The 16,715-nt window shown below is 42.7% G+C and overlaps 1 protein-coding gene across 3 annotated transcripts in view; it reads right to left on the reverse strand.

The window, feature by feature from the left end:
* LOC124055481 (fibroblast growth factor 14-like) overlaps window positions 1-16,715 on the reverse strand; it is a 54,709-nt gene that overhangs the window by 12,128 nt on the left and 25,866 nt on the right. For 2 of the 3 annotated variants that reach the window (XM_046382383.1, XM_046382384.1), the window contains 2 exons: window positions 3,675-3,785; window positions 39-142 (listed from right to left, as the gene is read on the reverse strand). In XM_046382383.1, coding sequence (XP_046238339.1) covers window positions 39-142; window positions 3,675-3,726 — 156 coding nt within the window. In that variant the 5' untranslated portion in view covers window positions 3,727-3,785. Of the gene's footprint in view, window positions 1-38; window positions 143-3,674; window positions 3,786-11,836; window positions 12,464-16,715 lie in introns of those variants that run through there. The other variant, XM_046382382.1, reaches the window with a different exon arrangement.

Here is a 16,715-nt window from a genome sequence, read left to right on the forward strand (position 1 = left end):
GTGTGCGTACGTGTGTGTGTGTGTGCGTGCGTCCTCACCGATGAGTAGAGATGACCCTCTCCGTTCATAGCGATGTAGAGGCCGGTCTTGACTGATTGGATGGCCACGACTCTCAGACCCACAGGAATTAAGTTAAACAGAGCTGAGGGCAAAAACAGACAGATTTAGTGTGTGTGGATGTCTGTGTGTGTGTGTGTGTGTGTGTGTGTGTGAATAAGGGTACATTAATTAACATTAGTTAGTGCAATAACAGTTACAGTTAACTAATGTATCTCATAATCATTTTCTGATGGTGAGAAGAAGCCATGATTAAGCATAATTTACTTGGCCATAATTAAGTATTTATTAATGGTGCAGATTCTGCCGCACACTCGAACACCCCAGGAGGGTTTAAAGTAATTCCTTAACTTGTTTTCTTTCAGAAAATACAGAAACACAAGCACATCGCCATAACGTGGCTCCATCCTGCAGGCTGAACGACCCGCTGACTGAGTCACCCTTCAGACATTACCCTGGTTAGAAAGTATGGTGGCAACGTGAAGCATATATGCTGAGTCCAAACAGCTTTGATCGAGCAGTCTGATAGAATTAACATCCCTTAATGGTGGAATGGTTGGTGTTACCAATTATCTACAATAAACTTAGAAATTAGAAACTAAAGGTTTACTCAAATCATGTCTTTTACATGGGCATAATATCAAGTTAAAGATCTGTTTTCTGAGTTGTTATAAAGGAGCTCAAAAGAGAATATTCCGGTTAATGTAAATCCAATTCTGGGTGTGACAGCATAACATCTCTTGTGAGGGAAGACAATTTTTTGTCCATCTCTGGATTTTTCACCTCTTGTGAGTCCATCCCTTCTTTATTTCAGTCTCTGCACAGCTGCGTGATGACCCAGTGCTGACGGCCGGAGTAATATGTAACCTAGTTTGCGCAGTTCGGAGTTCGGAATCTGACATGGAATTCTTGCACGGGTTAAAAAAGAAGGACATAAGGACAGATGGATAATATTTTAATACTAGCCTACTTTTGTCTATTTTTCACAGGCACAGTCATGGTCTGAGCTTCATCGGGTCAGTGTTATTTGAAGAGGGGCAGTCAGAGACAGCAGACAGCTGATCACACCCTGATAGCCTTGGGCAGGTATTTTAAAAGACAATGACAGTGTCACCGGCGTGTCTGTTCACTTCCTGCAATCCCTCACTGCCTTTTATCTGTTCAGCTTTGTTCCAATTATGAGATACCTCTTTTTTTTTTTCCACTGGTATTTTGAGGCCATAATTGTAAAAAGTCACACTTCCTACTAGCACACGATTGAGGGATCGAACAAGGGAAATCGTGCAATGAATGTCGAATGTTGTCTCAGAGCAGAAGGTGGTAAAGGAGCTCCCCCATGGCGCGCATTAAAAAAATGTTTTAAAAGTTCAAAACCTGAGCAGCATGGAGTAGAGGTCAGCAACTCACAGCTCCCTGCTTTTCACTAGCAGTAATGGATTACTTTTATTGAGAAAGTCGTTTTGCATGGCATTTAGATTTGAGGGTGTGTGAACAAGCCTCTCAGCTTTCAGAACTCACAACGAGTTGATTTGACGGAGGAGCTGCAACGAGAGAGCAATTAACATTTTGCTCTAAAGCATAAAATGACAATGATGAAACTTGAATGTTATTATTATTACTATAACATTACCACTGTGATGTGTTCCTGTATCCAGCTCCCGCCTAATGTGAAAAAGGGACAAATACGATGTCGATTATTGGCTACCATTAGCTGTGACCTTTCAAGGTGGTTGAAATTCTCCAGCCTCCTTCTGAGGTCAGTTGAAACCTCTTTAACCTCCTATCATTACAGCGCTATGATTAGCCCGCTGACAACACATACAGTCCAGCTGTTACCACAGGAACAATGTCACACCATAAATCCAGGATGAATTCAGCCTTTCTCTGTAACAATCGTAACTTCTGCATCAATTGAAAGATTTTGTAGCAGCAGAATAAATCAAATCTCCGAACCAACCAGTGTAATAAAGATCTTTAAGGTTGTCAGAATATTTCTAGCGGCTGTTGTCTGAACTTCCCCTCTTCAACCACAATTTATTTACTTTTTGCTTAGTGTTCATTTGTATGGGTATAAGCCTGTAGATCAAACCAATGCAACCATTCCATAGCAGTTATGTAAACTAGTTTGCTGTGCCCATTCTTATCTGTGCCTTTTAAATACACAAAACTCACTACAAAATCAAAGAATATTATATCAGTTATATCTCCAGTGTTTGTGACTTGACTTGTTTTTAGTTTGAGTATAAAGATGTTCACTGTTACATGATGTGTTTTTGATGCCTGGGAAAGGTTGCAACGTTGCATTTTCAGCAAACTTAGCGCTGATAAAGTGTGGAAATGCGTTGCTTTCATTTGCGGAAATTTGTGCCCCCACCCCTGTATAACGGAGATGAGTAGAATTTTGTTTGCGCTGCTTGTAACATCCACCGGCCTCACTGGGAATTCAGTTTAATGCTTTTGTCCATTAATGCCCACCTTTTAGCAACACTTTATAATAGTGTAGTCACACCTTTCTCTGTTAAAAAGATTTTTTGTGGGGAGTTTTTCCTTACTCGAATGGTATGGTACACTGTGCAGTTTGTAAAGCCCACCGAGGCATTGTCTACACCGAGGTAATACATGATTTGTTGGTTTTCTCTCTAATCAAGCTCTGATTACACTCATTAATTAAGGTTCCATAGAAATAGTGGTGAAATCTTTCTAGCCAACATTTACACTGTGCAGAGTCGAGCAGAATAATTTATCCAATGTGCAAAAGTACACCTGCAAGTAATCATCTTTGGTAAATATCACACTTTCTAAATCACCATCACGCCCATGCACAGCCTTCATTAACATAAAGATTTGCACCCGGCTGATTAGAGATGGTAACAACCATCCCTTTAAATGCTGCAGGAAATGTCGCTGATGTCTCCCCTCCGCTGAACATGGCTCAGCCAGAAAGAAAAAAAAAAAAAAAAAAAAAAAACACTTGACAAACAAATGGAAAATGAAGCTTGGCGACATGTGGGAGCTGCAGTAAATTCTGTTTGATCTGCACGGCGAGCTGTGGCAGAAAATTTAAAAAGTGGTGACGCGAAGACATTTGCCAAAAGAAACAAACAAGTGGGACATTGATGCAACACGAGGACGGCGGAGAGCAACCAGCTCAGCCAATGTGGAAGGGACACTTTGAACGGGCGAGCTGTGTGCTGTAGTGATTACTGATTAGCATTCTCTCAGCCTAGCGTGTCAGAATATAGAGAAGGCTACATTCATTAATAAGCCATCCGTCTGCAGCTCCTCCCTGAGGGCAGTGCTGTATAAGAAATCCTCCGAACGGCCACTTGTTGCTGTACAGTTGGTGTGTTAAATGGCTGCCAGTCATTTAGATTAAACTACTTTAAGATGCTTTAATAAGAAGTACAAGTCATCAGATCTCTCCTGCCATTCTCTGGCTTTCACAGCAAATAGAGAAGAAAAAGTATATCTCGACCTTCATTTCGTTTGCAATGTTCAGATGGGTGAGTGTGTGTCAAAGAACATCCACATGATTGTTCACCTGTCAGTGGTGTTAATGTTGTGGCTGACTGGTGTATAAGCACACCTGGTTGTCGGTGTGTGATGCGCCTACTCACAGGAGTTGGTGCTGTCGTCTTTGGTCCCATCCAGACTTCCATCCTGGCCCATCTGGAGATAGAAGCCTTGCCTGCAGAACAACCTGGTCACTATGCCCTTCAGCTGTGGTTCTACATACACACACACACACACACACAGACAAAGGACACAGTCAGAGGAATTGTCAAAAAGAACTGATACATGCTGTCCATCATAGAGCACCTTAAATATGAAAAAAACAGATGAATATAAAATGAGGCAAAAAAAAAAAAAAGTTTTGTCGGCCTTGACAGAAAGATTCATAAATGATTCATCTAGAAATTCAGCGCCGGCAAATCAAATTCTGCACCAATCCTGAGAGGCACATTTGAGATACAGCTTGGCATTAAAGAACAATGTGACCACATGCTACATCCTAAGGGATTTCCTGCAGAGAGACCAGTCAGGCACATCCAAACCATTACAGGATTCTTGGACTAATCCTTCCTTCATGGTCATTGTTCCACTTGAATAACACTGATAAATTATTTCTGAACCTTTGATGGTTTAAAACGGGTTCATCCTGGCTTTGTATCACCTATATTCTGTTTACTATTTATCCATAGTCTAATACAGGAAGGATTCCCTTTATCAAAACTTATTTCAATTATGTGGATCTCCACATGAAGCAGCTTGTCTATAATGCTTTAAGACCGATTCTATGCTACTAGAGACACAGAGACACCTAGGTTAGGTGATGTGTTCGCGCTTCCTCGGCAGGTACGGGCAGGCATTTTTCCACCCTGTGGTCATAACTCTCTGTAGGTAGACAGCACGCTTTTTCCACACAAACACACTCCCTCGCCCGCTGATTGTTTAACACGGCTCCCACGGTGACCACACCCATTCTCCCTCCGCCATCGCCTTCATCAGTGCATCTGAGGCAGGGCAGGAATCCCCTTTGAATGTTTGTGTGTGTGTGTGTGTGTGAGAGAGAGAGAGAGAGAGACTGAGAGTGAAGGCATGAGGGTATACCCTAATGCACGGGGACAGAAGAAAGAGCCAAAAGTGACCCAGTTTATTAAGAGAGTGCATGTGTGTAGGTGTGTGTATGTGTGTGTGTGTGTGTGTGAGAGAGAGAGAGAGAGAGAGAGAGATAAGCAGAGGTGTTTTCCATCTTTGTGAAGGATCCATCTTGTCGCAGGGGGGAGGGAGGGGAGGGGGAGCGGTGGAGCTTTCAACCGGCACTTGAACCGACTGAATTCCCAACACACTGCTTAGCATGTTGTGTGGCGCACTCACTAATAAATCTCACTTAGATCAGGAAAACTAAACTAAGACAGAATCCCCCACCACTAGGAGTGGAGTTAAACACACATCACATAGGTAGGTGAAAGGCCAGTGGGAACAGGAATATGAAAATATGCATACAGCTTCTTGTTTATGCTGAAACACACTCTGAATGCTTATCGTTATGCACAATACTCTAAACATTCCTTTAATGGAAATTAGCACAAGTTTGGATATTTTTGAGATATCTGCGATAACGTGTTATAGTGTCTGATCACTGATCTGACAAGGGGTTAGACTGAGAAAGAAATGTTGTCTGTTCAAACTCTGCTTTTTATACCAATGTGTGTGTGTGAATGCTGTAAAGTGCTCTGAGTGAGCGGCGGATAAATGCAGCCCATTTAGCATTTACCACTAGGACCTGATCTCAGACCTCAGTGCTTTCTTGGTACTGACTAAAATGTGTCTGTAGCACTGAGTACTGACTGTCACATTGCGACCTTGTTTATTTATTCTTTAATCACATATTTACAGAATCATACCCACTCTTTATTTAGGCTGTCTTGTACAGCTACATTTAAACAGCATTTGGTATGTAAATGTGTTGATGTCTTTGTGACATGGGTTTTGTATTGTTAGTTGGTTTAACAAGCTTAGGATGATGTGAAGAATATAATGATAACGTTTGATAGCTGTATCCTGGTAGGTGAACACAGCACAGGATATAGTTTCATGTATTAAGTAAATGTCATTCCAACTGACAGTTGTGATATTTCTTGCTGCTTTAGGGTTCAAAATACCTGCCCCAGCATCCGTCTGTCAGAGCAGGACAGAAATCAGCACACACACACACACACACACACTGCCCACTGCAGACAGACTGAAATCAGTCACATTTCAATCTCTCTGCCCTTGTTTGTCTGAACGCACGACTGCAGGAAGCTGCAGGAAATGCCATTTACTTCTCCAGAATGTCTTCTTATTAAGATAACGTAATAAATGTATTTTTGTTACTGAATCAGACTTGGAATCAAGCGTTCCTTCCAGCCTGGCTTTGAATTTACACATCCGTCTTTCTGTTTGGCTTAAAACCTGTGTGTGATATGGATATATTACAGCAGGGTCCATTTCAGTGGTGGTTAGAATACCTCTCCTGGTGGGAGTTGTGACTCAGCTGATGGAAATTTTCAAGGCCACACAATTTATTTATTTATTTATTTTTAAAAAAGGGTTTGGAGAAAAACAGTCATGTTACTCAAAGTAAGATACTGGAAATTGGTACCGAAGCATCGCATCGACACAAGTTATCATAAAATTTCAAACAACATCCAACATCACTTTTCCTTCCTGGTCACCATAAACTCAGTCTGAGTGAAGAAGCAACATTTACTATTTACATTCTGAATGATCTGTATGACAAGAATCTGGTATACAATGTGTATCACATCTCAGGGGTAACGATTCAAATATACTGCGATACTGTAAGCAAGGCAATATCTTGTGTCATAAATCTGTGTTTACACTAGCAATATGATCCTGATTCCTGCTGTCTCACTTGACGCTGTTGAGCTGGAGTGGAAGAGTCAAAAAGCTGAAGATAGATCGCAACGCTGCCATCTAGCTGTAGGGTGGGTTTAAACGCAACACAAAATGAACCACAGCAACATTCACATCTAAACTGCAGATTATTTTCAAAAACACTATTGAACTTTTAAAGAAAATATCACAACACTTGAGTGTCAATCATTAAATATTATGCATCTTTTATCAACCTCAATTAGCTCAAATTCACAGGAATTTTCTCTGAAGTCCATGTAATTAAACTGAGAAAACAACCAATCACGTATGGCTGGAGGTTTAACCAATAAACTCACAATCCAGAAGCTTTAACGGATCATACTGCAAAACAGAAACACTGATGTAATGCAAAATCCGCTACTATTACATTTATCTTGCTTTATTTTTAATCACTCTGTCCAGCCCTGTCATGAATATGATCACCGTGTCAGATGGAGTTGCTGTTGGTGTTTGCATAGCTGCCTGCTGGAACAGATGAAAAATCAATAATTCTCCACAGGGAACTGTCCTGCAGCATCTACTCAGCATCAACTCATCATCTATTTACATGTCTATTCATCCACCTAACATCCACTTATCAATCTACTCATAATCCAACCTGACGACATGTCTGACCGTTGCCACGGTGACATTACCACACTGACCAAGGTGATATTCCCACTCTTTCCCAGAATCTCCACATTCTGTCTGTTACTAGGGAAATTCCCATCCTCGGGTTGCCACGGCAACAGTGATTCCAGACTGTTCCAGTGGAAGGGTATTCCCCGAACCACACACACACACACACACACACACACACACACACAGTTATATTCTCACCATAATGCGATCTGATCCAATCAGTCATCCCTTCAAGCAGCCACGCTGATTTGAAATGTCATATTGTCTGTTAATTCGCCCCAGTCTGAGCCTAAACACAGTGTTTAACATGGTAGAAGGCATCAACATGGGTGTCTCATACAAGTGATGCATTAAAGACCTTCTCTGTCTTTCTCTTTAACACACACATACTCACACCATTCAGTGGCTGAATGCAACCATTTCATCCTCATTTACATCAGAGTGATTAGTGATTAGCGAAACACTTTGGGTGCCGGAGAGGGCGGATTTCTTGTTAGAAACCATTCAGATGCAGTTCAGCTACAGTAAATGTCCTTCACCCCTCTAATGTGGCAGCAGTGACGCAGTTTGTTTGATCATAACTAAAGTCTTTAACCTGAATTTGTCCTACAGAGGCCCCACATATCATCGTTGTTTTTTTATTCGGCTTTTCCAGCCTTGACAATACAATTCTGATGGAAAAAACATCTATTGATTTTCCATACTTCTCACTACGCATTGATTGACAGGCGAGGGAACACCCTGTGCAGGAAGTCCATCACAGGAACAGACAAACAGAGGTGACGGTGTAAAACACTGAAAAATACTCATCACTAGCAGTGGCTTCAAAGTGGCAAATGTTGGTTTTTTGGTCTGTGTGAAACCGCTTTCACCGGCCGTGATTCTCCATCCATTTTCAAGCCGGGGGTCAGGAGCGTGTGGAGGGAGAGCAGCCTTCCTTTTATTTAACATCTTCCTCTGGTTCCTCGTGGGGGATCTCAAGGTGACCAGAGAGCAGCTTTTTAGCCACAGATTTTAGGCTGTTTAATTTAATCAGAGTTTCAGGCCTTACCAGGCTCCTGAAAATGTACAACAGGCTCCTGTCAATGTGAGAGCAGCGAGTGGACTCTCGGGTCCTCCAGCATCACTAAACTCCTCGTCTCAGCAGTGAATCCTTATTTTGGCATATCCATAATCTCATCCTCTCGGTCACTACGCAGGGTGAGCCTCTATTGTGCACGCAGCATCGTGTGCAATAGATTTGAGTCTTTGGATTCTTATAAACCCAAATACATAGCAGAACTATTCAGTTTGGTAACAAGACATTCAAATACTTCATATCTGGCTTTGGAAAATACTGATTCTACAGACTAAACAATGAGTCACAAAAACATATTACTTGATAATGACAATAATCACTTGTTCCGTCCCTGTAGATACACACACTTTCCCTTTAATTTTCTCTTCTTGCCTATAGATACGACAGGCTATATTTCCTCGAATTAAATAAATGTCATTACAACCGACAGCGGTGATATTTCTTGCTGCTTTATGATTCAAAATACCTGCCCCAGCATCCGTCTGTCAGAGCAGGACAGAAATCAGTGCACACACACGCACACACACACACTGCCCACTGCAGACAGACTGAAATCAGTCACATTTCAATCTCTCTGCCCTTGTTTGTCTGAACGCACAACCGGAGGAAGCTCCAGGAAATGCCATTTACTTCTCCAGAATGTCTTCTTAATTTATAAAGATAATGTAAAAACGTATTTTTGTATCGTAAATGTTGCTGAATCAGACTTGGAATCGGGCGTTCCTTCCAGCCTGGCTTTGAATTTACACACTTTCTGTTTGGCTTAAAACCCCATGTGTGATATGGATATATTACAGGAGCAGGTGCATTTCAGTGGCGGCACGGAAAATCAAAACACCTTCCCTCTTTGGTGCCGTGACTCAGCTGACGAGAATTCTTTGAGACTGTTTATTTTATTTTTTGATTAAAGCTACCAAAAGGCAATATTTTTGTGGCACTGATTACGTTTTAATTTGGCGGGAGGGATCCCCTCCATAATGACACAATCAAATCCTCCATTTGAAAATCGGAGTGATGAAGTAGTTCAGGTGGGTTAGCAGCTCTTTAACCGAGGCTGATTTCACTAAAGGATTCAAACACTGTGGGGTAATAAAGACAACACACTGCGACTAGCTGTGGACAAGGGGGGAACATCCGTCATATCGTAGTGGACAGCACATTTTCAATAAAAAAAAAAAAAGAAGCCAATTTTGGCTCCGTGTCAGTCGAACTCTCGCTTACAAAAGTATGCAAATTTAAGCTGTATTGAGCCACGTCTTTCATCGAGTAATGAGGGTTGCAGATCAGCTCCAGTCTGTCTCTCCTTCACAAAACCTCTGGAAGACAGTAGGGGATGCTGGCAAATCTCTCTCTCTCTCTCTCTCTCTCTCTCTCTCTCTCTCTCTCACACACACACACACACACACACACGTTGTAGACGTTGCCAAGCTTTCGCCAGCATCTCTCACAGCTGGGAACACAGAGGATGTAGAGACGAAAGGAGAGAAAGGAGGAGGAGGAGGAGGTGGAAGGGCGAGAAGTAAAATGAAGCTGCAAGGAGGGATGAAAAGATGGAAGGTATATGGGGAGGACTGGGTGGAGACTGGGAGGAGGGTGGTGAGCCGAGGAGGAGGAGAAGGAGGAGAAGAAGAAGAAAGAAAGAAAAGGAGAAATATGACCCCCCCCCCCCCCCCAAAAAAAAAACAAGGTGCCAAAGAATGGGGGGGAGAGAACAAAAAGAAAGGAGCAAAAAAGGAGGGGAGGCTGATGACATCTGGTTTTTCAAAATATAAAAGAAGGAAAAGAAGGATGAAAAAAGGAGGGAGGGTGAAGAGATGAAGAGGAGGAGAAGGGAGAAGAAAGGGGACAAAAGGAGGAATGGAGAACAAAAAGCAGGGGAACGGAGGCTGAGACATGGAAGAGGCAGCGAGAAAGAGGAATATAAGTAAAGGAAGATGGAGAGGAGACAAATCAAAATGAAGCTGGAAGACAGGATAAAGAGATCTAAGGAAGGTGGGGAAGATTATGATGGAAGGGTAGCGGGATCAAGAGGAGAAGATGGAGGGAAGAAATCAGGTGAGGGAGATGAGAGGGAGAAAAAATGAAGGAATGGAGGGTGATGTCTGAGGAAAAGAAAGATGCAAACGAGATAGGTAAGCGGAGAAATGATGAAAGAGAGGAGGCAAGAGAGGGAAAAAAAGGAAGGGGGGGTAAAAATGAGGAGGGATGAAAGGAGGCTATTGTCCTCTATCCTTCTCAAAAAATGGAAGAAGGGAACAAGGCTGAAACGGAGCGATGGAAAAAGCTACAGTAAGGAGGCCAAATGGAGGTAAAGAAGAGAAGAAGGGAAACAAGAGTGCAATGGTGGGGGGGGGGGGGGGTTGTGAAGTGAGAGAAAGGTGGAAGGGAACCTGAGAGGGAAAGGAAATTATTTCTGGAAGAAGGGATTAAAAAAAACAAAAGGAAGGAGAAAAATGGGAGGAGGAGGTTGTTGTGGAAGGAAGGAAGGACAAAAAAAGGGAAAAAAATAAGTGGAATGCAAGAATGAGAGGTGGAAGGGGGGAAAAATGAGAAGAACTGAAGAGGAGAGGAGGTGATAAAAGACAAATGAAAAGGAAGGTGAGGAGAAACTCCCACCAGGATCTGGCAACCCGACACTCTCCAGACCAAACTGGTGAAAACCAATTCCTATCAACATGACTCCTCACGTTCGCCTTTCTTCTATCTCCTCCCCTGTCCCTCATTTCCCGTCTCCTTCTTTCCTCCTTTCATCCATCCCTCCATACACACCATCACCTGCTGCTTTCTCACACAATCAATTGATTACAACAGCACTTATCGTCTCTGCTATTGAACGCTTTACCACGGCACACAGACACAACACTCTCGTTAATCTGCATTCACTCCTATATCTGATCACCTCACTGTCCCGGTTCATAGATGGTGGACATTTTGACCTCCACATGGACGAAAACCTTGCTTCTAAAGAGACGTCCGTATTTACAAGGAGCAAAGTGCAATTTCCAAATAAAAGACAGAGAGAGGTGTTAAGTTTGTTTCCTGTGTTTGAGTGTGACATTATGCTAATGTGGAGGCAAAGTCTGATGGTGTTGATGGGGATTAGGAGCTGGAAAAAAAAAAAAAGATAGAGCGAGGGAGAGATGCATAGAGAGCCAGACGGACAGAGAGAGGGAGAGACTAGACAGACTAATCTGTGGCTTCAATAATGGATGTACCTGGGAACTACTGAACCATAGGGCACTACAAGACATGACAGTGTGTGTGTGTGTGTGTGTGTGAGAGAGAGAGAGAGGGAGAGAGAGAAAGACCACCGAGGAGGGGGTGGGGGGAGAGAAAGAGGAGTCTGTCAGTCTGTGTTTATGCATGATTGGGGTGTGTGCGCGTGTAAGAGGGCGCGCGCGAGTACACCTCGGGCGTGCATCCGTGAAGGTGGCTGGGTGTGAGTGTGTGGCCGCGCCAAGAAAAAATAAAAAATAAAAAATAAAAAATAAAAAGTCTACAGGCGCGCGTGCGTTCCTGCATACGTGTGTGTTTAGTGTGTGGAAGCGCGCGCGCACATGCATATCAATATATTGGTCCGTGTCTGTGTGCATTGCATGTGCCCCCCCCCCCCCCACGACACCCCCACCCTCACACCTTGTCTCCGTAGCCTTCTCTTCTTCAAGCCAAATATCCGGACTTTGGAGAAGATGTCGACCAGGTTCCCGTTGCACAGCCCCTGCTTCTTGCCGGGGCTCTTCCGCCGCCGGTGAGTTGTCGGTCGGTGGGCGTGTTGCTCTCTCGCCTGTCGCTTCTGTCGGATCAAACCGCTGGCGATCGCCGCTGCCATGTCTCCGCCGAAACAGCCGACACAAAAACAGCCGGGTCTCTGTCCGTGTCTCCAGTCTCTTCAGTTGTGTCCACCGGAGGGGACAGAACGCAGACAAAACCCAGACACAAACCTCCAGTCTCCGCTTTACCAGCTATAACGGCTCCATACTTCAGTCACAACGCGGTGAAGTCCAAAATAAACACACCACTTCACGTTACAGCATATTTTCTGTTGTCTTTATCCCCCGGGCCATTGATTAAAAAGGTACAGCGGTTTACCTGTCCGTCACGTTTCACCGGTCTGTCTGTCAGTCAAATAACAGCAGCTGTCACTGAACGGCTCTTCCAGCCGATTTTACCGGACCCCTTCTGTCAATTTGTGTTCGGTCAACAGGAGAGACAAACAAGAATATCTGAACGGGAGAAAAATGTCCCACAGAGCAATTCAGCCCTCTCCTCTGAAAACCGTCCGTTTGTATTCCGCTGACAGAAGCGCGAGGCGCGCGTGCAGCGGCAAGCCGCGCCAGCTGCGTGAATCTAACAAGAGTCACCCAGAGCATGACCGGAACAAGGGCGGTCTGGCCTTCAAAGTTAAAGCTTAGTAAGATTTCTTTTTTTCCAAATGGATTGTATACCGTAATGACTGACTTTACCGACAAAAAATTTAAACCTTTTACACAGTATGAGAGAATACAGCATACTTATTTATAGTCGACTATTGTTTCATTCTTCTGTCATTTTGCTACTTGTTGCTGCCATCAAGTGGTCAATTTGCATTTAATGAAATTTTAAGGGAAGTCATCTTTTTTTCTCTCATAAAAAAAAATCCACTCAAAAATTTGGTTTTAGAAAAATGAGTTTTACACACTGATGTATGCTTGTTATAGTTTGTTCATCGTTTTAAATATCGTTAACAAGAGCTGTTACATAGTAATTTCTTGCAGGAGGCTATTACAGATCTGGTAATATTACAGTATACAGACATTGTATTGTTAGTGTTATTCCTTTAATCATTTTAAGCCTATAATGTGCCTGTAGGCCTATTTAACACAAAAGTGTTTTTTTTTCTCTTCTTTCCTCTTTCTTTTTAAAGTCTTCGGGGAACATCACACGAGATATGTTTAGCACATTTACTTAATGTGGTCTGAAGCTTACATTATCGATTTATTTATTTGTTTTATTTTGAAAGTAATGACCGGAAGTCCTTGTGATTGACACGCTGGGTGATTTGACGTTGGAAAGAGCGAGCGCTCTTTGGAACCACGCGGGCGCTGGCGCCACGCGCCGAGCGAGCAGTCGCACGCGCTCTCAAAAACAACTTGTCATCTTCATTAGGGGCTGATGTGTGTGGGGGGGCGGTGTTGGGGGGGGCGACACAGTTCGGCTGGAACCATTAGCCGGTGCCCGAATAGGGTGCGAGAACGCGGGCCACTGCTGTTCACTGACTGAGTCTAAAGAAGTAGAATAGAGGAGAATAATAATAACAATATTAGCAAAGAGTAGAAAAACCTGTAGCTTATCTCCAGCTGATCTGTTATATGCTAGGGTAATATTTGCATCACACTGCTGTGACGTCATGGTTGAGAGTGTGATTGAACGTCAAATAACTGTTGGCGGGTGTTCTGGCAGACATGTTGAATTACCTAAAAGAGTTGATGCCTTTACTTTAAAAGCTTTCAATACAAAAACACTACTGGTGTGTGGGTGTATTTTGGTATAGTGGTGACTGGCGTTTATTTGCCAAAAAATTGGCGCATTTTTTACCTGAATCCTCCCTACACTATTTCCTTAGTTTGGGGTCTTGAACTCATATATGACTCGAATCCTTCTACCAGGACTGTAGCTACGAAGGCACCGAAAGTCATCTATGGTCGGACAATTTGGGGGAGGGGATTGGACAATTTACAATTAAAATTAAACACATTTTTTGAGTGATGGGGGCTTTAAATTTGAGTAATTTCATTCCAACAATTTTTTTTCCTGTCTGTGGAAAAACTGCAGACAATACATCTGAAAAGTTAAACATATAAATAATAATCAGCATTTTTTTTAAAAAATGGCTAGTCTTATTTATTAATTATAAATAAGACTGTATTATCATCATTATATTATTAATTATTTCAAACTGACAAAAGTGAAAAATATAAATCTAATGTTTAGGAATGCCACGCAGACAAGGAAACTCTGCTCCACTCATTACTTTCTCCCACATATTCCTGCTGTGTGTTCTCAGCCCATGAAAGGCCGTCTGAATTAACGTTTAAAAATGCAAGAGGAAGAAGGGGCGGAGGGCGCGACTGATTGGCTGATAAACTGGAGGGCCGGCGGCCTCACATGTCTGGTTTGTCTACTGTACATGTGCTCAGACCTTTCAAACAGGTCGCCAGCTGTAAGTTTATACTACAGGACTGAATACAGTACGCTCTCACATTTCCTCCACGCCGTGACAACGTGTGGGTCAGTATCAGGTTTTAAATGCTGTGATCACACTTGAGCGGTGTTACGAAATCAAGTGAAGGATATGGTACAGATAATAATAACTGCATTGTACAACCAGACACATAAATTTCAGCATGAGTTTGTCTTTCCGGTGCGGCATGTAGGTCAGCCATGACCCTGGAACAAAGAGTTGGGCTAGGACCCAGCTGGACATAAAGAACACACAGAAATGAAACGTTCCTTTCTTCTGGTCAAATTGATATCAAAGAAAAAAACGCGACACATTGTTCCAGTCGTACGTTTCCTTGCGATGAATAATGGACTATAGAGTTTGACCGTGTCAGTTTTTGAAAGGCGGGGTGGAAGCAGCATTGTATCAGGGACACGGCTCATCAGCTCGGAAAAGAATAATTCTCTCAAGACGCTCTGACATCTTATTAAAAAGTCTCAGGAACGTTTTGTGCTTCAAAAACACTGTCCTACATTTCCTTTAGCACCAACAATGAGGCATAATTTCCACTTTTGCATGGATCTGATGAAATTTCCTTATCGCAATCATCCAAAGGGATGAACCACTTCAATCACTGTCAGCAGCAAATGTCAGCTTTGCATATAAGATTGCTTAACAGCTTGATTGTCATTCAATATGCTGATTGCAATCATTTCCCCAAGGGGATAAAGCCTTTCGACCCCAGTATAGATCGTTGTTATACTATAACTCTTTCGATTGTTTTGTTAAAAGTGTGGCTCCATTTAAAAAATACTCCATGATATATTAAGTAAATTCTTGCCTTTAAAATCATTCACAATAAATTAAAGTGCTATTTATTCCCAGGTATTCTAGTCCATGTTGAGTGGATGCAGAAAGGACTTGAGGGGGCAGCAGATGATTCATACGTGATTAAAAAATAATCAGTTGTCGCTTTGAGGCCTCATGACGTGAGGAGATGGTCAGAACACTTGAACCAAAATACTTCAGCACCGTGGACAGCGAACAGACTCTCTCTCTGACACTGTGTTCCTCCACCTCTGCATGTGTGTGTGTATCTCTGAATAACACACACACGCAAAGGTGGAGGGACACAGTGTGTGTGTGTGTTATTCAGAGATACACACACACACACACTCAGTTTTCTCCAAGGTATCACAGAAATGTGATGTACTTCCCCTCTCATGCCCACTAGGTGGCACCAGAGCGCGTCTATAGGCCCAACAACAGGACATCGCCATTGACAACAGCATTAACAGTTTTAGTGCATCAATAACACAGTGGTAGCTCACCGTGTGTGGCACATAATGATCAGGAGCAGCGAGGGACTGCAGAAACTAGACAAAAGCATTAGAAAATTGAAAAACATATAAAAACACTATAAAAACAAATGGAGTTCTGAATGGAGACAAGAGCTTATATTAGTTTTATCCTTGAGAACTGAATATGTCTCAGTGCTTTTATGTTTTTTCATTTTCATCCTGACGTACTTGGTTTTCTTGGTCCTGTTAAGGTATCATATAGACTGATACAGACAGAGCAGCAGCAGCAGCAGCAGTCTGTCATCCTGGTTCTTTGTCTTTGGTCCCACCTCAGCAGGTAAACCCCGCAGTCTTTGACAGGATTATTATTTTTTTTTTCATTTTGTCCCTTATGTTGCTGACACACGACTATTTAAGCACAGAAGAAAACCACTCATTCGCCCTTGCTTGTCTCTCTCCCAGACAGCAGGAGAAGAAGAAAAAGAAAAAGAACACAAAATAAGAGAGAGATGAGTGTGTTGGTGTGTACGCAGTTTTATCCAGGTCAGTCCAAGTGAAGGAGTTATGAATAAATCAAAGCTACATTTGCATTAAAATTCATCTCTTCTGCTGCTTTTTATAACATCCGAGGAAGGCGGGACACGGCTGTTAAACTTCAAACGAAAAGTTCTTTGCACGCCGTTCTCCTTCCATCAACTTTTTCCAGCATCACCACCATGGCAGAGAGCACAGACACACACACACACAGATTAACACAAGAACACACACAAATCATGCAAATAAACAGAAATATGCACCACTGCTCATGAATAAAAATGAAATACTTTTGTCATCTACCCATTGCATTACACACTCCTGTTCTTTCCTGTTGTATCTGAAGCTTTCCTGCATGTCTGCCTTTGCACAATTTTCTTCAGACAGGTGCAACAGCGCCCTCTACATGCACTAAAAGAACACAGCACTCATCCACCCTGTCTTTCTCCGAAATCCCTCTTTCTTTCACACTTCCCTCCAA

The sequence above is a fragment of the Scatophagus argus genome, chromosome 24 (assembly GCF_020382885.2).
Source record: "Scatophagus argus isolate fScaArg1 chromosome 24, fScaArg1.pri, whole genome shotgun sequence".
Taxonomy (NCBI): domain Eukaryota; kingdom Metazoa; phylum Chordata; class Actinopteri; family Scatophagidae; genus Scatophagus; species Scatophagus argus.